Here is a 22,873-nt window from a genome sequence, read left to right as displayed (position 1 = left end):
ACCTGTTGTGTTGACAAGTCTCCCATTTTTGTGGCACGTACACTCGAAATAAACAAGCAAATACACGCTGGTGTTAAATAAATATGAGCAAGTGCGCAAATTAAGTGTAGAAACATAAAAATAAAAGAAGATAAGTCAAGCAACAACAATCAACTGTCGCACAAATGAAGCTATAAAAATGAGTGTGTGTGCATGTGACAAAATGAGTGGCGTATAATTTTTGCTGCCAGCAAGCGTGCGGCGAGCGGCGAGCACTGTGCGTGACATTTCGTGTCTCTTCTGGCAAATTATCCACGTGAAGCCCCAACGACACATCATCTAGAAATAGATAAGCAGCAAACGCATGTGGATATGTGTGTGTGTGTGTGCAAACACGTTGACAATACATACGCAAGCAGATACAGTTTCACCTACTCTCTGCGACAAAAACAAAAACGCCATTAAAGAACAAAACGTGTAAGAAATAAAACTGTGCGCGCCGGAAATGTAACATAAATGAGACAGTTAGCAAAAACAAAGCGTGGCGTAAAAGTAAAAAAAAAAACAATAACTCAAAAGAATGTAAATAAAATGTATAAAAACAAACACACAGCAAGTGTCCTCAATATGTGAAAAAAAGAAATAAATTAAATGCGCAGCTCCTGCTGTTCAGGCGTCGACTTTCTGCCAGCACGTGCATGTCGTCTCCAGTGACATCTATACCTATATCTACTATATACATATACACACATGYCCAAATGAATATGATGTTTTATGCACCTTCGCAAAKAGTTAGCGCCCATTTTTGGGCGAACTGCTAATTAAGTTGGCATAATTTGGTTTCGGAAATAATATACTTTTTCGGGCATTTTATGAGGAAGTAAAAAAGAAATAATAATAATGGAAGGACAAACTTAATTAAATTGAGTTTAAAAGTAAAAAATATGAAAAAAGTTTAGTTAGATAAGAATAAATTAAACAAAAAATAAAAAAATTGAAATTAAATTGACAAAAACATAAACAAAAATGGAAAATCATTAACTTCGGTTGCCCTAAAGCCATGGTACCATTCATAGCTACGTTTTTAATAGCAGAAGAGGGTATAAAAAGATCTTTATAATGCTTTTGATCAGACARTTTGTATGGTTACTGTAAGTTATAGTAGTCCGATCSGAGCAATTCGTTCGAAAATTGTGTTGTTGCTGTAGCTAATAATGTTCTTCAAATCTAGTGAAGATATCTCGTCAAATGAAACATTTTTCTTTACTAGATCTTGATTTTGATTATTCACTTTGCATGGGTATTATATATGTATATGTTATTAGGATCTGAACGAATTTTTCGAAGATTTTCTGCCTTGGATAATAATCCATGCAAAATTTCTTTAAGACATATCGTCAAATGAAAAAGTTTTCTAAAGAATCACTTGCTTCCGATGGTTCAGTTTGTGTGGCAGTTGTGTGATATTCATATTAACTCGTTCTTCGGAGATAGGCAATAACTCATATAAAGTTTTATTTTGACCTTTCATCAAATAAAAGAGTTTTCCTTACAAGAACTTTGTTCCGATTGCTCAGTATGTATGTCAGCTATAAGTTATAGTAGTCCTAGGCGGTCTCCATAAATGAGCAGCTCTTTGGCTTCAGTTTGCACGATATCTCTAAAACTTGAGAACTTGTCCGAGTATATATAGGCAGACAGTCGGGCTTGGCCAAATCGACTCGGATCGTGACGCCGGTAAATTGTACCATTTATAGTCTATAGGATCTCATTTCTTCTCTTTATAGAGTATCCTTTACTTCTGGGTGTTACAATGTTCCCTGCTTAGGATATAAAAAATAAGTAGAGCACAGAACTTCAATGCTGCAAAACCATGACGAATACATGCGTTCAATATTACATCTACTTTGAATAAAAGTCTAAATTTTTTTAGTAAATCTTTATAATATAAAAATTATAATAGTTTTGCGGTATTTTTATTGAATTTTCAATTGTTCATACTAATTTTTTCTTGATCATTCATGCCCAGCTCTTGAGCGATGCTACGGCTGCTACTATGCCGACCTCTTGTCTTACACGTTTATATAAAAAGCTCAAAGATTCATTCATTTTGCTTATATTTTTAACGTAGCCCATATACTATATCATTTTTATTTCTAAATCGAGTCAATTATCGTCTTTTCTCTCAAAGCGCCAAGCCCCAACTAACCACTAGCCACTGCATTCTATATATAAAAAAAACGGATTTTGTTATTTGCYAGTTKCTTTATTTGCTTTGCGACCATGAGCAATTATTTTGTTTTTCAATTTCGTTTTATATTCCGTTTGCCAGCAYCCAGTCCATGCATTTGTTTGCTTTGTTTGTTGCCAATTTGTTAGCTTGCATTGTCACAAGCGTTAATTTGTATAATATTTTCATTTGCTTTTTTCCATTTATCCCACTTCTAGGCATATATGCATGTATGTACTTAATATAGACATACAGATTATTTCATTTTGCCTTCACGCTTGCCTGCACAGCTATTAAGCGGACAGCTCCTTCAGCTTCCTTACCCACTCGCTGAACCGTTGTCTAATGTTTGCTTAGCTCGCACCTCGTCTGCTATTTGCCATATTCTTAATGTGTCGTGGGCACCACCGTCAAACTGCCAAGCAACTGTGCAGCCCGTCACTGATAATCTCTAGKGGGTCTTTCACTTTGTCACCCGCGCCCATTAGCTATGCTGCCCGGCAGTGTCCTGCTACGTGAAGCTATGGCCGGCTTGGTTTATTGTTGTCATTTATTGTGCTGTAACTAAAACTAATTGAATCATTTCTTTGTTTGCYCGACTGCATTATCTGTGTGCTTTGCTCAGTTTAACTGCTAGTTTGCTRTTGCTGTTGCTGCTATTGTTGTTGTGCTATTTTCGTTTTGCTTTATTGCCATTTTGTAGCCATTCTATTGCTACCTAATTACACCAGCCACAATTCCGGCTGTCGTGCAAATGCGCTCGAAATCAAGATAACATTGCGTCGCAGGTTTTTATCGTTTTGGACTGGTGTTGCATAAACAAAGGCGCTACCATCGCGCTCACCACCGCCGCAAACATAGCAAATTGCTTTACGCATGTCTGGCTTCATATTTTAATCTTTATTTAATAACAAAAAGCATCTTGAGGGGCAAGGACAAATAAGAAGGTGTTGCCATGTGCGCCTTTGTTTGCACTCAACCCACTTCTGCGGGCGGGATATCAAGTAAAAGGGCTRTAAATACGCAGCAGCGTTTATAAACATACTAAAGCTGAGCAATTTTTCGCTCAACTGCCATGAAAACAGGCACAATGCAAGCTACTGAAGTTCAGTGCATAAGAAAACCAAATATTGGAGGAAGGTTWCTGAATTAATATTTTACATGAAGAAGAGTTTATTACATTAGTACACGATCATGAATGGAGCACTCGAACTGTTTTATTCTGTTTTATTTGTTTTTAATAAGGACTAATTATAAACAGAAGAACTTGTTAAAAAAAAAAAAGACGAAATATCTCCTGTCATCAAACAAACAGTCGTCGCACTCGCGACTTGGCTATGATAGTCATAACTTTGAAGTCGTAGATAATTTCGTCTATCTTGGAACCAGCATAACACCAACAATAATGTCAGCCTGGAAATCCAACGCAGGATAACTCTTGCCAACAGGTGCTACTTCGGACTGAGTAGGCAATTGAGAAGCAAAGTCCTCTCTCGACGAACAAAAACCAAACTCTAGAAGTCACTCATAATTCCCGTCCTGCTATATGGTGCAGAGGCTTGCGTTGTTTCGAGACGTTGCGAGTTTTCGAGAGAAAAGTTTTGCGAAAGATTTATGGTCCTTTGCGCGTTGGCCACGGCGAATATCGCATTCGATGGAACAATAAGCTGTATGAGATATATGACGACATTGACATATAGTGGTTGAGCGAATTAAAAGACAGCGGCTACGCTGGCTAGGTCATGTTTTCTGAATGGAGAAAAACACTGTATCCGCCGGGGGCAGCACAGAAAGGGGAATACCTCCACTCCGTTGGAMGGACCAGTTGGAAAAGGACCTGGCTACGCTTGGAGTATTCAATTGGCGCCACGTAGCGAAAAGAAGAAACGACTGGCGCGTAAGCGGTGTCTACGCCAATTAACAAGAAGAAGAGAACTTATATTAGCAGGAACACAATGACGAGACTGCCACATTCACCAATGATTGATTACTTCGAAGCCTAACAGCCGACGGGAGGAACACTTAAATGTATTCTGTCGAGGAGTAAAACTATTTGGAGACCAAAATTTTATGAATCCTAAATATGGTTTGCAATGGTTTGTTCAAATATTCTGAAGGGACCATTAAAATGTGGATAAAYAAAGAGATTCATAATTGGGAGTGATGTTTGATGTTTAAGCTAAATAAAGGCCTTACAATCCAATAACATCAGGATGCATCAAAAGGAGTCGAAATATCACCATTTTCACACCGGATGTGCTGAGTTAAAGCATGTGTTTATTAGCTTCCAAGAAGTTGATAAACGATCATATTTATGTCTCTTACAACTCTATTTGTCCAAAGGATTTTATTGAAATGAAATTATTTCAATCTTCCCCATAAGCATAGCAGTATAATTTTGTTTTTTAAAACAGCCAAAAAATGTGGAGAACGGGAGAAAATTATATAAAAAATTAGTAAATAGAATGCTCGATAGAGATCTTTCGTTGAAAGGCTGGATAGTGAAGCGTGAGGTGCCCGGAAACATACTCTCACTGCCCAATTGCGGGCGAAGTAAGCATTTATTTAGTCAAAATATAGTTTTTTTTAATATTTGTGAATTAAGACTTAGCTTATCTTTACATTCTGGTAATCTATCAGAAAATATGGGACGATAATTCTATTGCGATGTTGTTGAYTTTCGGAAGACTTTCGGTAGAGTCCAAAGTTATTTGTTCACGTTTTTATTCCAGTTTTCTTAGGTTAAGTGAGCTTTATGTCTTAGGATAATCTGAACAAATATATTATATCATCAAAAAGTGGAAGTATTCCATGATTTGACAATTGGATGACATTATATCTGTACTTTGAACAATATTCCTACTCTTTGATTTACTAGGAAGTGTGGAACTTTAATCGACTAAGCCTTACCTATTCCTATTTTAAGACTCTCCCACAGAACCATCTGATTAAGTATTACTTCGTGAGAGTGATAAAATATTTATGTATCCTTTTTAGCACGCACGGAGTGTCAAAAAAAAAAAAAATTTAGATCCAAATACTTAATTTGCTTAACATCAATAAATTATTGTTGTAAGAGTTTCTTTATTATTCGCGTTTTTGATTTTCATGTGAAACCTGTCAGCTATTTTTAAATCTAAAATGACATGTTGCACAGAAGTTTCTTAGAACTGCATGCCTCAAATCGATTTATTTTTCATCAACCACAATTCATTCTTGATAATTCTGTACAATAAATATTAATAAATAGACTGTCTCTTTAAATTAAATACATATCTCAGGTTATTTATTAACATACCAAAGTTTTGGTTATTGTATTTCGATACAACTTCTGCAGCTTAAATCCACGTGGTGTTAAGATGCCACAAAATGACTTTTGAGCTGRAAAATAAATAKAATTTTATGTGGAACACAAATTTMAAATGAAATGAATGAATAATAAATCGCATCAATGCATTTCAAATGACAACATCAAATCTGCATATCTAACTGTACTATATATGTGGGTACACAAAAGAGCAATTTTATTAAGTGCTATAAATAACAACACACCYACGCGGTTACATATGTAGATGTATGTTTGAGTACTGATATACACAATACTTTAATGTGGGTGTTTGTGTGTGTTTATTGGTGTGATTATTTGCGTAGGCAATGGAGATCAATGATGAGATGGCAGTAAATAAATTATTTTTATATGGAATTAGAAAATGCAATGCGAGGTTTCTGATTTTTTTGTGTAGAAGTAAGTCAATTTAAATAGAAATTGAGCAAATTGACAATTCGTTTTATGCGGCCTAACAGTTTTTTGCTGGCATTGTTTTCGAAAAAAATAATGAATTAAAAATATAAATATTGTATGCAAGTTTTTTGATGAATATTACAGTTACAGTCAAAAAAAATTTTATATTTAAATAAGTAAGGAGGGTTTTATACAAATTAAACCAAATATTAAACGTTAAAAATGAATAAAATGTATATAAGTTATCAGCATGATAAGCTGAGTCGATGTATGTATGTCTCTCTGTCTTTATACACGCAAGTACGCCCTCAGTTCTTAAGACATCGGTCTGAAACTTTGCACTTGCCCTTTTCTCTCATGAAAAATTCTTATATGCCGAAACCGCTGCTATCAAACCACTATAGTATATAGCTGCCAAATAAACTGAATGATCGGAATAAAGTGCTACCTTTAACCAGAAGCTTTTCGTCTGGCGAGATATATTGAAGAAGTTTGGCATAGGCTTACGGCAACACTGCAATCTCTAAAACAATTGTTCAGATCTAGTCCCTTTAGTTGAGACCCTATATAGTGAAGGGTATTATGGTTTCGGTTCAATCGAAGTTAACGTTTGTTTTGCTTACATGTAAATTTAAGAACCTTAAAAAAACCGCAATATCAATATGCCCCGTGCAATATGTTGCGTGGCGTATAGTAATGCACACAGCCTACACCACGCAACATCACAATAAAAAAATGAAGCATAGTGTGAATGAAATGTCTTTATTTTTATTGTGGTTTTTTATGCCATTTACTGATTGGAAATTTTTTTTAAAGCCCCACAACTCACAGCGCTAATAATAATTTTGATTGCAACGCTTTTGATGTGCGTAGCAATGTGGCGCGTTGCATGCAATGTGGATTTATTGAGTTTTTGCAGCTTAAAACCTTAAACTAGCGCATGTTTTCAGCAAAAATATAATTTCAAATTAAATGCTTCTAAATTTGTATGCATTTTATGCAAACAATTGATTGAACAGCTTAAAATGCATTTATTTGCTTTGTTGGGATTAATGGTGTTTTATAGCTCTAATTAATTGATACAAAAATATAAACATAGTAAARGATTTGTAGTAATTTATTTATATGGTTTAAGTAATTTATTTTATTTATGAAATAAATATTTGCACAGTTTGGTTTTGTTTTATATTCAATAATCTGAAATTGTTCGTCATGGCGTATACGTAACTTTTATGGGCTTATTATTTTTACTTTCTCGGTGACACGATTTCTAGCCTTGTGGTCATTTTAAGAATAAAACAAGAAAAAACGTTAACGGCTGCACCGAAGCTAATATAAACTTCACAGGTGCATTTCTTTTAGTAACTTTATGTGCAGTTTGTCTGGAAGCTATTTGATATAGTATAGTCCGATCTGAACAATTTTTACGGAGATTATGTTATTACGTTAAGCAGTAATCCATGTCAAATTTCGTGAAGATACCATGTCAAATGCAAAAGTTTCCCATACAAGTACTTGATTCCGATCGTTCAGTTTGTATGGCAGCTATATGCTATAGTTAACCGATATGGATAAGTTCTTCGTATATTACAACATTATCTTAGAAAATTATATGTGCCAATTTTTGTAAAGATGCATCGTAAAATGTGAAAGTTTCCATACAAGAACTTAATTCCGATCATTCAGTTTGTACGGAAGCTATATGTTATAGCGGTCCGATATAGGCAGTTCCGACAAATGAGCAGCTTCTTGAAGAAAAATGACGTTTGCAAAATTTCAAAACGATATCTTAAAAACTGAGGAACTATGCAAAGGAAGTTTTCGGATAACCTCCCGCACTATCTTGGTTGAAAATGGTTAAGTATGAGGTATGCGCATAGGTGGTGATACACCACCCGTTCAATATAGTGCTAAGTTAATGTTTGCGCGGACAGTCGAACGGACAAACTGTCAGCGGGATTTCTACGCCTCTCATCGTTCTGATCACTGATATATGTATGTATAGTATATATTTATATCTATATCCATCTCAATTAGTTTTAGGAGATACAAACAACTGATGAACAAAACTGTAGCAATAGGCGAAACTTCAGTATCACATATATTCTCAGGTACTTAAGGCATTGCTTTAACTGCTTCTTTATCATCTCTAAATATTTGGAAAACCATTTATTTTTCATCCCTATTTCCATATTTTTTTATATGGAGTAATAGACAAAACTTCAAAACAACTACTGTTATGTATTTTTTATTATAACTAGAATATCTCATTATTGTTGGCCAAATCTGTAAATAATTTGGTGACTTAATTGGGCATCGGAACAACTAATTATAATTCTGCACAACCAAATTTTTTTCCGTGGACACTGATTCTCTAAGATTTCAGCTTCAGAAGATAAACATTAATAGAAAGCTGCTGTAGTAAATTTACAGCTGAATTTTGTTAAAAGTTTCTACCAATTAGTAAAAAGCACTAAACGTATGTCCAGGGTCATTATGAGTGAGCATAATTCAGTCATCTATGAACTAGTCTGTCTGAGTAATGCATTATGTTTTAGTCTAATGAAAATTTGTTTAACCAAAACAGAGGAAGTCCTCCCTATTTATGGGTTACTATTTTCCTTTATCCTAGTGTCTATTCTTATTAAAAGGGGCAGGGGTATTCGATATGCTTGTTGAAAACGGAGTAGATAAAGATATGTAAGCTACTACAATACATATATATTCTCCATACTTTTAGCATCTCAGATTTTTGAAGGCCTCTAGGATTGAACGTGGCAATGTGAAATAATCAGAAATTACAAKAGATCTTTAAATTCAATAAGGTATCGAAAGAGAAGTTCATTGGTCACTTATTACCAATTGAGTAATCCTCTGCACCGCTTTCACAGAAGTACTTGCTATGTAGTCTGATAGATAAGATCTTGTCAAACCTAAATGGCGTAAGATATTACCAAGCGTCATTGTGTATTTATAAATAAAGCAACTCTTGCCTTTGTTGTACAAATATGATAGGATGCTTGACTAAAACTCTTGAAGAGATAGAAGAAGAACACAAAATTTGATTGAAGCGATAATGGAATACATAAGAGTAAATATTCGGCTGCTGCTTCAAAAGCAAATACCTTAAGGTATTTGTAAATAATTTGTTAATAACATTGAGAGCGCACATTTTCGAAACCTGCACTTACAATAACAATTATAATAACAAATAATAACATGCTTAAAACTATATAATAACATGCTTAAAACTAAAAAATGCTATGTGCTGACCATAAGGAAGCAATATGCAGCTATAGTATTATTAACACTGTTGCCAAAAATATGCTGTTATGCTGGAAGTAACAATTAGTGTAGTGTTGGTGACATTGTCAGTTGTCTCATCTTTTGCTCTAACTAAAACACCTGTGGAGTGGCTTGCAGCTCAGCTTCACTTTGTTTTATGTAAATAATTTAATTTACTAATTAAGAGAGAATTTTCGTGTAACTTAACCGCAGGGGAACCGGTAACCGGTTACAGAGTCCAACTTTGCTCCCGTGCCGAAGCTTAAGCAAAATGTTGCATGTCCGTATGTATACATATATATGTGATTATGTGTATTTATGCTTATGGTTGTATGCTGTAGTTCAATGCCAGGTAAGGGAATTCGAAATAATGAAATATAAAAGAACTATTAATTCAACCACAAAATGACGCAGTGTGACCTTTTGCGGCTGCATTGTTTCGCTGTGTGTATGAAAGGGCGCAAAAGCATTAAAATAATATGAAACGAAATAAAATATAAAAAGCGTGAACAAAAGAACTTCCGCTAAGAGAGTTGCTGAAATTTTAATGAGCACAATGGGAACAAAAAACAACAAAAACAAAAAATGATAAATATTTATATATGCGCATGCAAATATGAGTGTTTAATTATGATGCGCGCTGGGGAAGGAAAACACATATTCGTATTCACTACGAAAAAATCTAACAAAACAAACAATGAGTATGTGCTAATTAAGTATACAGGGTGAGCGAAGGAAAGGAAGTTGCTAAAAGGGTCCAAAGTCTTGAGTTAAAAACTCAATTCTTCATAACGAAATTTATAAGAGACCAAATATGTTCTTGGATTACCAAAGAATTAGTAAAAATACAAAATATATGATATTTAAAAATTTTAATTTCGTTAGTGAAATCTCTATACTTTCTATAGGCTTGTCGACGTTACTTTACTCTTCGAGCCTGTAGGCTGACGCCTAGCATTCTATATTGTTGTGGTGGAGCCGGCAAATTTCTACAAACAATTTTAAGAAAACCAGCCGAGTTAATTATAAGCCCTGGTCCGTTCAGCTTACACATTGCCGACTGTTGTGGGAAGCTGCTATTATATTCAAGAGGTCTAAGAAAGCGATAAAAATTTAAAAAGCGATAAAAATTTAAAAAAAATCACAGATCAATTTGTGTGCATAAAAACTAAAATCAAGGGAATTTTGGTGATAATCCTAAACAGATAGAATAATTCTAATYTTATAGCAACTTGCATTAAATACCAAACAAAATTTCTTCAAAATTCTCATTAAATGACAATAGATGTATACCGAGTGAGAGAAAAAAAACAAAGAGAGGAGTTAAACCYTTTGCTGGTTTTATTGGTTGAGGTTCGGGTCTAGTGATAGCTGTATGCCGCCTTTTTAAACATTTTCTTATATATTATTACATTAAAAATTGAGCCTAAAGCCTCTGCACTTCACTTTCTTTATCTTCGCTTCATTTACGCTACGTATAGCAAATATTTGGGGTAGTGAATCCTCGTTACGCTTCGTTGCGCACGTTCAAATTCAATTATCTTGCGTCAATAAGTGAAATTATTATTATAGGTCTGCGTTCAGCTCAACATTCTAGGGTCACTTACTATATACTCTCTTCCAAGTGACAAAAATATTCATGCAACTAGAATGGGGTTATTACACTATAAGCGGATGTGCTCCTTTCAACTATTTTATTTATTTGTAACAAAAATGCTGATATGCATACATATTACAAATAACATTCTTACACAGATTTCTATCATACATATGTACATATAGTATGCATTAACATTCAACAGAGTCGCACACAGCCAATTCRCCCAAAACGATTTCACTTTATTTTAGTCTCCGTTTATTTTATGAGTTTATTGGCAAAGGAAAATAATGTTTATATGTGTATATAAACACACATATATATTTAAATTTTTGTATAAAGAAATACATACTTATGTACTTACATCTGTGTATAATCAGCTTAATAACCCGTGTAAATATGTTACATTCGAGTACCTTGTTGGCATAAGTACCGTTCTACATACATATATTAATGCTCAGATTTCTACTTTGTACATATGTGTTTAACATAACAATGCCTAGAAACCTATTAAATTGGATTTTTATTGATTATAAGATTTTTACTATTTGTACGAAAATGTTCAGATATCCTATCCAGCTTAAGTATGTTTAACAGTACATTGCTTATTTCCGACATATTTATAAATTTCGCTCATGTCCAAAAAAGGGGTTTCCCTTTTTTCATAACAAAATRTCTTTTTCTACCCTTCCCCAAAATAAATGTCTTTGGTCTATGGTTTTATGACCTCGCATGGATCCACATCGCCTCTCAATAATTCGCACCGACTGAGAGTGGTTCTCTCTGACTCTCACGAACACTTACCCACTMTCACTCGTTCTCACTAAATCATCGACCTTATCGGCTCCCAATGATTCCCACCAGCTGTAAGTGGTTCTCTTTAGGCTGGTTAGTTTTGGCTTTTATTAGTTCTCACCGTCTCTATCAGGTTCTCATTTCATTTTCTGATTTTCAGGGACTATGTATCAATGAACTTCATTGCCTATCCCGAATTCTCGCTAGCTATAGTTTTCACTGCTTTTAAGGTTCTCACTGGCTCTCAGTGGTTCTCTAGGCCTCTTACTGATTCTCAACGTCTCATAGTAATTCTCACATTGTGGTTCTCGCGAACTTTCGCTGACTGTCGGCTTCTCACCAGCTCTATTGTACACTCACTGTCATTGATTCTCACTAACTCTGACAGGATTTTATCGGCTATTGACTATTCTCATAAGCTTTCAGAAGTTCTCTGAATGAATACTTTAGTATTTCACTGGTTCCCATCGGGCTCTAGCTGACTCTCGAGAGTTTTTTTTTTTTTGTTTTCACAAGGTCGTGAGAATGATCCAAGCCCATATTTCACTGACTTTCACTAATTCTGACCCAATTTTTCTATTCCTAACTAACTTTTTCTGCTCGTACTAAATATTTTTTCTGATTTTCATCATTGATTATCTTATTTTCAGGTTCTTCCTGGCTCTTGCTTGCTCTCATTGGTTCTCGTGACGTGCAGATCTAACTGTACTATCGTTTTGTTGCTATGAGAGCATTATGCCTTTTTCATATAGCTTCGAAAATCTGTAACTTCGATTTTTATATCTTAGTAGGTGGGAAAWGTGCGATTAAATCATCGAATAACTATTGGCATTGAGCCACATTGATCTTCTTCTCCCTCAACTATGTATAAAAGACTCTCGCAATAGAATAATTAGCCCGTAACTTTATGATTGCACTTAGCGAAATAAGAGATACATTTTTCTAAATTTTTGCATCAGTTCAATGTCACCAAATATTTTTTTATTTTATTGCTTTATTTTATCACCAATTTTTTGCATGATTTATTGTTGTTCGTGTAAGTTCCGGCATCGTTCCTATACGTGGGCAAATTAGGCGTACTTGTAGATACTTGTGCATATTGTAGGCACACATATATACATTTGCATATATGTATTTGCTGTTATGTGTATTAGTTTTCAGCAAATTGGCCATACTTTAGCTTCCGACAGTTTCCTGCTGCGTTTTGGGCTTTGACTTCGGCTTTCGCTAACGAACTGAGAATAGCATTGTCTCCACAKGCGAAATGCTTAAATGCATACTTAACGGTATTAGGCAAGATTTATGCATACACCCAAGCTCGAAGCTACCGTGCAGCTTAGTTGGCCGCTCTTGCTAATATTTTGTTCCCTACAAAAATGTTGAGTATGTGCAAATTCCTTGTTACGCCGCACAGCCACAGTTGTAAATCAGCGAATGTGTTTGGGTTTAAGCGCATGCATGCGTTTGCGAGTGTGTGTGCGTATGCGAGTATGTAGAGATATTTACTGCCATCACCATAACATTCGTACATGTATTTCTGTGTGTATGTGTGGAACTAAACATTCATAGAAATTGTGTGCAAATCCATATAAATACTTGCATATATCTTATMCTTACAGCATATCTGTATTACTTCCGTCTTGCTAAGCGCTCGTCTTTGTCTGCCTCTGTCTCTGCTCTCAAGCACTTGCTGCCCACATTCGTTTTGCCACTCTCAACAAATACAAGTGAAATAAATTTCTTCGAGTCCCTTGTGGTAATACCCACTTGACACATTGAGTTTAGCGAAATTTCTCCATTTGTGGTTTACTAAAAAAATTTATAAAAATATTTGTGTATTGCAAAAATAGTAGTGCTTCTAGCTTCGTTATGTGTGCCTATTTGGTTCCATATCTCGTTTGAGTTTGCATAGTTAAACTGTCGGTGGCTTTACGTATGAATTTATTCGCTTTTTTAAACTCATAAATTTCAGATAACCAAAGCCGCTTGATTACCCATAACCAAAGCATAAACCAGGTGTATTTTTATGTTCAAAAAATGTAAGAGCCATAGGTAAAAAGGTCAGACAATAGCATAAATTTGCATTTTCTTTGGACAAGTTGAGTCAGCACAGAGATGTGGCTGCCCAATATATTTTTGTATTTTTGTATTTTTTTTAATATTTTTCAGGCATTCGTTTAATATTTATATATTTCATAAATATTTTTTTAAATATTCAAATACTAAAAGACAAGTTTAGAGGACATAATGATAGATAAAAAAAAAATTAGAGGTCGTAACAAAAAAGCCGATTCTGTATAATATAACTGAAAAAAGTCGCTAAAGTGCATATAAACTCACGGTGCGTACCTCTGGGGCACCTACTTCGACACTGAGCAGCGTATATTAAGTATGTCAAGAAGTTTGACATTATAAAGTATACGTACATCTATATAATTGATTAGTCTGACAAGCTGAGTAGATTTACCTAACCAGGTCCGTCTGTATAGTCTTCAGTTTCTAGGATATCAAGCAGAAATTTCGCATGCGTCCTGTTTTATCCAAATGAAGCTCTCATTATAGCTATTAGACAAGCTGAACAATCAGAATCAAGTGCTTGTGTGGAAATTTTTTTCATTTGACGAGATATCTTCTCCAAATTTAGCAGAGATTATTGCATAGGCTAATAATGCAATATCCAAAGAAATTGTGTAGATCGCAACACTATAGTATATAGCTGTCATACAAACTGAACAATAGCACTCAAGTCCTTGTATGGAATACTTTTTTATTTGACACAGTATCTTTACAAAATTCGATAAAGATTATTATTTATTATGCCGCAACAATCTCCAAAGGAATTGTTCGAATCGGACTACTATAGCATATAGCTGTCATACAAACTGATCGGTCGAAATCAAGCTAAAGTTATTTTAATACTAATTAAAGCATAAGAATGCATCTGTGAAGGGTATTATTGCTTCGGTGCAGCCAAAGTTAACAGTTTTTTATATTAAATCCACTTTGTCATTCCAATATTTTCAGCGAACTACATCATACAGCTTATATTTATAATGAGATTATCTCATAAATTCCATCAATCTTCAAAATCGTCAAAACTAAAGTTCCCAAAATCATTCGGACACATTTAATCAGTAAAATTTTTGGTAGATCTTCAGTTGCCATATCAAAATATATTATAATAATTATTTATTGATATTTTTAATTTATGCTGAAAGCATAATTTGATGACATTTCCCTTTACTTGTGACCCGCTTATGAATATTAAAGCGATCACAATTAAATAATTGGCCAATAAACGTCTTAAACACATTTAAAAATATCTACAATCAACATTAAGCACTGACAAGCTTTCGGTGGATTCAGCAATTGAAATGGCCACCACTGCGTATGAGCAACCTTAATTAAGTATTATCCACTGTAAGCACTATTCATGCCTACAACTGCATTTATGCGCACWTAATTGAATTATTTGCATATTTTTCACACACACACACTCGCAAACAWGCACAGTYRKTAAACGCTCTAACAACTATATTTTTRTTATGAGTTTATAATGGCAATTGCGGTTTGCATTAAAAATAAGAGAACAAAAGCCCGTTCGCCTTTCCTGCATGCAATTTATGCCCATGTGCCATGTGCATTTGAGCTGTGCGCTTGTGTTGCTGCATAYAATAAGTTAATTTTCATTTAAATGGCTCTTATATGTACACATGTGTACTGTGTGGCTTGTTTGTTTGTTTGTGTGTGTCCTTGAATGTGAGTAGATGCAATTTTTCTTTTATGCACACCTTTGTAATTATGGTAATGAATAGGTGTGCTTTAATTTTATGCTGGATATGCACGTTTTGATTATGACCACCACATATGTGTCTATGTACTTGTGCGCTTGCTGAGGCATGAGAATATCACATAAATATTTGTAGGGAAAATAACTGGAAATTATGTGTGATATGTTATAGAGACCACAGGTCTAATTTACTCGTATTTAATGGAGTTACTGCCCACGTATATGGACTTGGATGGAAGGTGAGGGTTTAGTTGTAGAAAATATAATTTTTTTTTATATCAAAAATTAATTCGTCTGTACATTTTTTGTTTTATCTTCATTGTAAACTTAACAAAAAAAAATATTACAAAAATAATTAAGCTTATTGCACACCTTAATAAGTTTGAGGTCGAATCTAAYCTCAAGCATGTCAATCCTTATCCTTTGTGACAGAACGGAGAAGTTCACARTTGTACTTCGAAAGGCTAATAGGTTCATACCACAAGATGGAGTTTTATCTCCGTTGTTGTGGGTYCTAYTKSAGAAGTACCTTTTGARGAAACTTGAGGAACGAGACCACCAAGTGTTTGCCTACGCAGACGATCCAGCTCGTTTAATAAAGGCAAAACTCCTGAACATTTATTTTACTGTATCTTCTAGTAAAAATTGCTGATGTTACTCTACCCCTGAAGGTTCTATTCTTCAACCGGTGAACACGGTGAAGTACCTGGGGCTTATCCTGGAAAGGAATCCCAACATAGAGCAGGAAGTGAGAAAGGCATCCCTTGCCTTATTTTGTTGTAGAAGAGCAATTATTTGGTCTTCTGGTTGTATGAAACCATAATTAAGCCAATAATGGCTGTTATTAGTCTTAGGGAAGCTGGGTATATGAGAGGCTCCGGGTAGAAACACACTTAAATTCACCGCTACTTCGATGACGGTCATTAGAATTTTGATAACTGCATCTCAAACTTTMTCCTGTCGGTTCCTTCGCAGCTCACACATCTGCGAGTGATTTTCGGGAGGGGTAAAGRTGTTGGAGAAGGACTGCAGTGAGATTTTTTACGAATGGATCCCAGAGGGAGACTAGTGTTGGAGGGAGCTCTCCATAATTTTTAGTATCAGACTACCAGACCACTGCYACGTCTTTCTAGTGAAGGTGAAGGTATAATCAAGATAGCAGTAGRCACATATACTGCTTCACAGAGCAGCTTCTTTCAGAGAGGTGTGCCTTCAATCCGATAGTTCAGCAATATACTAACTTTGAGCTTTCTTTCAAATTAGACTTGTGTGGGTCCGCGGTCATAGTAGAATTGCCGGAAACTGCAAAGCCGATARGCYRATAGAGAAGACACTTTTTCCCAAATTCATCCTATTGGAAGCGAGTCARTTATCCTCCCGCAAAATAAATGTCTTTATCTATAGTTTATCAGTGGTTGTCACCATCACTATCAGGTTCTCGTTTCATCTTTCTGCTTTTCWCCGACTATGTATCGATGAACTTCACTGACTCTCACGAATTCCCGCTAGCTATAGTTTTCAGTGCTCTCTGGCTCTCAGTGGAACTCTCGGCTTCTTACTGATTCTCACCGGTTGTTGTGGTTTTCTCGTAATCTCGTCCCGCTCACCAGCGCTATTGAACTCTCACTCACTCTTATTGGTTCTGATTAACTCTCATAGGTCTTCATCGGCTATTAGCGGTTCTCACAAGCTTTTAGAGGTTCTCTCCAGCTCCCAGTAGATCCTTTAGGTCTTCGCTGATTCCTATCGTACTCTAGCTGGCTCTCTTTACTAACTCGTGAGGAAGTTCAACGCCTACTTTTCACTGACTCACTGCTTCTCACTTAATTTTAGTGTTGTTATTAACTTTCAGGTTTCATGGTTTTCACCTATGAGTTTCACAGTAATTTGAATAACATTTTCCTATTTCGTAGTATAAAACCCCCTTTTTTAATTTTTTTTTTTTTTTTGTAAGTTGGTAGCTCTTTTTTATATAATAACAAATTGTTAATATAAAAAATTATTAAACATAAATCGACGGACATTTTAGTTTATATATTTTTCTTTTTTATTTTTATATAAAATAACGTATATAATATTTAGTATACATATTATAAAAGCAACAATATCTGATGCATGGCAGCTTTATTTCGGTTTATTACTTTTCTTCTTAAAAGCTTATCGTTTTTGCCAATATATATCTGTTTACTCAAAATTTAATGGCAACTCTATTTACTGAATTTTAACACGCTGATATTGTGTGCTTAGTTATGGTATGTATATATGTATGTAAACACCAGTGTCGCAACATCTGGCAACACTAATTCGAAGTAAGGTAAAGCTCAAACACAGTTGATGTCAAACTATCAATAGTGGTTTACTAAGCATTAATATTTCTCGGCACTGTATGTAAATGAAATAACTGTAAATACCATATTGGTGAAGCTGACTCGCTTAGTTAGAGCAGTGGCGAAAACCAGTCGAATTGCGCAATGAGCAAGCATTTCGACAGTCATACCCACACATTCAACCGCACATAACCACAATGGCTAGCGAACTGCAAAGAATTCATATGCGCCACATACATTTATAGTATATACTATATATAATASATATGTATATGTTATGATATTGCGATGCGTGTAAGAGTATGTGTTTACAGTTGTGCTTAAATAGTAGTGCCGTACAGCATATGTAACTGCGAGCGTTGCGGTTGACAAGCGACCATTTATCGTTGACTCCTTGACATGCATGCACTCGCCCCCTGCATACATGTGCCTCAAACTCGTACATATGTTATATGTGTGTGTGTCCATACGTGCCACATGAAGTGCACTCGTCAGCTGCCGACATTTTGCCGCAAATAATTCAACAAAAACAAGCATTTATTATGTTTAGCTTGAATGCAACCGCTCTTTCATGTTATTTCATTTTACTCCATTTTGTTTTATCTCTTGCAGTGCATTTGMTGCTCGTGCCGGCATCGCGACAACCACCAGCGCATATGTGAGTGCGTGTGTGTGCGTGCAAGTGCAACGTTGCTGCCAGAATATCCGTTATGCTGACAATGCAATTTGCGCAAAGACTGTTTGTGCACAAATAAGCTCTAAAATCTTTGTTGTGATAAATAATAATAATATTATTATTACCCGATGTGAGATTATATGAAATATTTTGAGAGCTGTGTAAATAAAGTGAGAGTGTTGTGAGTTTTATTTACGAGTAAATAAATATAAAACGAGTGCTTTTTCGAATTGTTGTTGACACACAACAACGGTACAACGTAAGCGGTTAGAAAAGCTCTTAGCAACATGTTGACAACACATCATTTGCCACATTTGCATCATCATCGTGGCAGCACAGCAGTGGAATTTCATACAGTCACAAATCCGAGTACGGTGAGTACTGAGTGTAATTCATTTTTATTTTTTATTAAATATTAAATGTATTAGTTTTTATTTTACTTTGTTTGAAATTGTTGAAATTTCGCATAACGCAAAATGGTCGGTTGAAATATATAGAAGTATTGAGCCATATATAATATAATATAACTGCGAAGACAAAACAAGAGCTTCGGTCAATATTAAATTTTTATTTCAGTTCAGATTTTCAAGCCTTTAAGTTTAAGTTGAGATATTTTCGTATAATAGAAATATCGTGTAAAAAGACATAAGAAATTTAATTATAGTCAATATTYTGTCTGATATAGACCGAAATTTTCTTACTCAGTTCTCAAGAGAATTCCAGCCGACATTTTTTTCTCATCAAAAAAAATTAAATATTTTAACTTATTTTATTATGAAATTATATTTATTCCTACAAACAAACACTATTAACAAGGCAATTCTAAAAATTTTGGAAAAAAATTTTAAAATGGGCTTTTACTATACGGATAACGGCTGGATAACTCCTTGCAGGAGTGAACTAAAACAAATGTTTTTGCAGACATTTTTACAAAAAAAGGAAATGAAAGTTTCAGTGAAAATTTTTTAAACCTGTTAAACCATGTAACCACTTTTTTATAACGGTAGGACGGTTGTTTGTATTTAAGCGAACTAGTCCTCTAATTTTTGAGATATGAGTCTGAAACTTTGCACACGCTTTTTCCATCCAAGGTGCTGCTTAGTTGTCGGAACCGGGTAAGTTGGATGACAATATATGCTATTGTACATACATACATACTTAGCTGTCATACAAATGGAACGATCAATATCAGATCCCTGTATGGAAAACTTTTTTATTTGGCAAGTTATCTTCATGAAATGCAGTAAAAATTATTATGGAAAGCAACAGCATAATCTCTGGAGAAATTGTTGAGGTCAATATCTATATCATGTAGTTGCCAAAGAAGCTGATCAATCTAAATCCGGTCCTCGTATCGAAAACTTCTTTGTTTGACTAAATATCGTCACAAAATTGGGCAGGAATTATTTTATAAGACAACGAAATAATTTTCGAKGAAACTATTCAAATTGGATCATTATAGCATACAGCTTCCACACGAACTGACCGATCAACATACAGATTTTTTTATTTTCTTTTATGCTATAAGACATGGGCCTTTAAAGGGTATTTGAGCTTCGGTGCACCCGAAGTTAACGTTTTTTTCTTGTTTAGTCTCTTTTTCACCCCTACTCCTCTTTGATCTCCTTAACACAACTCCAAATGTATTATATCTTTCATATCTTAAACTGGAAAGATGAAGATGGCTTAACAGCATAAACCATTGACCCGACACAAATACACAGAAAGCAAGTCCAACGGAGTCAAATCCCATTACCTAGGTAACTAAGTACCACGATTTTTCTTATATTGTTTGTCAAAAAAAGTCTTGCGGTATTTTTTATTGAATTTTCAATTGTTCATAAAAGTTTTTTTGATGACTTCTTGACCGATGCTACGGCTGCTAATATGCCAGTCTCTTTCGACCAATTCAGCGACTTTATCGCAATTTTCGACGACAGGCCTTCCGGAGCATGGCGCATCTTCGACCACCTCCACACCAGAACGAAAACGTTGAAACCATCGTTGTGCGGTGGAAATGGAATCTGTATCGGGTCCATAAACTGCACAAATTTTATTGGCGACTTGAGATGCATTTTTGCCTTTATCGTAGTAGTACTGTAAAATATTCCCTATTTTCTCTTTATTTTGCTCCATGTTTAACTCACGAACGAATTAAAAGAAACGACAATCAATCAAACACGTGTTAGCGCGGGAAATGAGCTTTCCAAAAAGGTACAGCCCGATGACCCGATGCGACGAATAAAACTAGAACTTCGCGCTCTCAGCGCCAACTAGCGCAAATACCGCAAGACTTTTTTGACAACCTAATATATACCCGTAAAGCTAGAAATGTGCCTAGCCGGTGGGTTTACATTCTTTTTCCTTTTTTGTAATAAAACTGTGGGTGGACAGTTGCCTCCATGCTTTGCGCCTGTCCTTATGCACTTGGTCCAATTTCCACGTTTTTTAAATAATATTTCCATTAGAAACCTTGGACTTTCGGAAATATTCTGAGCATAAATGTCGAACTTATGAGTTTGCTTTGACAGCATGTATTATAGACCTCCATCCATGAAAATTTCATAACTCAAAATTTTGCTCTGACATCGAGATCTTTGTCGCAACTTGAGTTGCTAATTATAATAGAAACTCAAAAGGTGTGGTAAAACCCAAAACGGTTTACTTGAAAAAAAAAAGATAAAGTTATGGTCCCAAAGTCCCCATTTTAAAGATGGAATTTGAGAAAATGGGGAATAGAGAAAATGTAAAGAGAGGATTTCTAATCTCTCTTTACCTTACATATTCTTGGCTACATTTAAAAGGTTAATAAAAAATTAWCTGAAAAGAGTGCGTAAAAACGAAACAATTCGATAGAAATAGACCCCAGAAAAAGAGCTATACTAATGTACTTCGGATGAATCGTTCTTCTGGTTAGACTGAACAAATCTTTTAACAATATGTTGAGAGTACTTTAGAGGACAGTCGCGATAAACCATAATTATCTTCCATCGCAGGTTAATGAAGAGAGCATGCACCACATTTGGCATGCTGCTTCCTTAACAAAGCAGCTTCTGCCTCTGCTTGAGCCACACAAAAATAAACTTTCCGGCATATAAAATCTTCACCAACGCATTCTCAAAAACACGCTTGATTTTTTGTAACATTCGTTTTCAAGTCGTTTAATGAAAAAATCCATACGCCAGCATCCGAGTACATTGCAATCATTTTAMATTTTTAATGACGCATAGTAAAAATATTGAAAGGAACAATTTCGCTAAAAGCACCACATGAAAACACACTCACTCACATATACGCCCACAGCACAACCGCAGCATACAAAATATCACAAAGTTATGACATATGCCACATTCCCAGCCGCTTCCGCTGTGACTGCTGCTTCCTCCTTTCATGCTCTCGCAAAACAATTCAAGTCAAGCGAAGTCGCGTTAAATTCGCTACTCAATTCAGCTGCCATTACCGCACATGTTCACGAATGTGCTCATAAGAAATGTTTACGCCGCACATTTGTCGCAATAAAAATTCAAGAATTCGCAGCAGTGTGCAGCAGTGGCAAGCATCCTARGTGGAAGCTCCACTGGGGCATGCGTTCATCATTGACATTTTAGTTGAGTAAATGGTAATCGATAAAGAGTCTTACAGTTGTCAGGCGTTGTGCTTCCTCGGCTTTGTGTTGATTGACAAGCCTTCAATTGGAATGACAGCTCTGAGTGCTGCCGTTGCTAGAAACAAAATCGAACAAAGTAAACAATTTCAAAATGGAAAGAAGCACAAAAACTGCTCCATGAAWTGGCGGTGAAACAATTGAAATGTAAATATTTGTATGTGGTAAAAAAYCAAAAAGGAAGACATCAAAATAAAGAGGCAGGCGGTGGAGCCCACCAAGCAGCATAAAAATCAAAATTGAAGAAATTTAAAATAAAAGTACCAAAATCTGTCGATAAACGTGTAATGGCGTACTGTATGTCAGCGTTGTCATTAAACTCGCATTCTTCTTACAAATACACATAGCATACTTACACATGCGTATACTATATAATTTTTGAGTTCTCCTTCATTTGAGTCGCACAGTAGAAAAGAAAGAAAAGGAGAACAATCATATAAATTTTTTTAAGATTAACATTAACAGTATCATTATCATTGTATTCAATCCTTTACAGATACTTACCTTAATCTTCATTATATTCCTTATCCTTATCCGTATCGTTATCCGTATCCTTATCCTTATCCTTACCCATATCCTCATCGTAATCATTATCCTCTATTTATCCTTATCCTTATCCTTATCCTTCTCCTTATCCTTATCCTTATCCTTATCCATATCCTTATCGTAATCATTRTCCTTCTACTTATCCTTATTCTTATCCTTATCCTTATCCTTATCCGTATCCTTATCCTTGTCCTTACCCTTGTCCTTATCCTTATCCTTATACTTATCCTTATGCTTATCCT

The 22,873-nt window shown here is 35.1% G+C and overlaps 1 protein-coding gene across 2 annotated transcripts in view; it reads left to right on the top strand.

Moving 5' to 3' along the window:
* LOC108970069 overlaps window positions 1-22,873 on the top strand; it is a 176,006-nt gene that overhangs the window by 16,034 nt on the left and 137,099 nt on the right. Inside the window, exon 1 of one of the 2 annotated variants that reach the window (XM_018935188.1) lies at window positions 18,388-18,795. The exons of the other annotated variant lie outside the window; for it this stretch is intronic. Within the exon in view, the coding sequence (XP_018790733.1) occupies window positions 18,709-18,795 (87 nt within the window). The 5' untranslated portion in view covers window positions 18,388-18,708. Of the gene's footprint in view, window positions 1-18,387; window positions 18,796-22,873 lie in introns of those variants that run through there. 2 annotated transcript variants of the gene reach the window in all.

The sequence above is a fragment of the Bactrocera latifrons genome, unplaced genomic scaffold (genome assembly GCF_001853355.1).
Source record: "Bactrocera latifrons isolate USDA-ARS-PBARC rearing strain unplaced genomic scaffold, ASM185335v1 scaffold_28, whole genome shotgun sequence".
NCBI lineage: Eukaryota > Metazoa > Arthropoda > Insecta > Diptera > Tephritidae > Bactrocera > Bactrocera latifrons.
The sequence above is the reverse complement of the archived record's forward strand: the minus strand, read 5'-3'. Positions and strand labels throughout refer to the sequence as shown.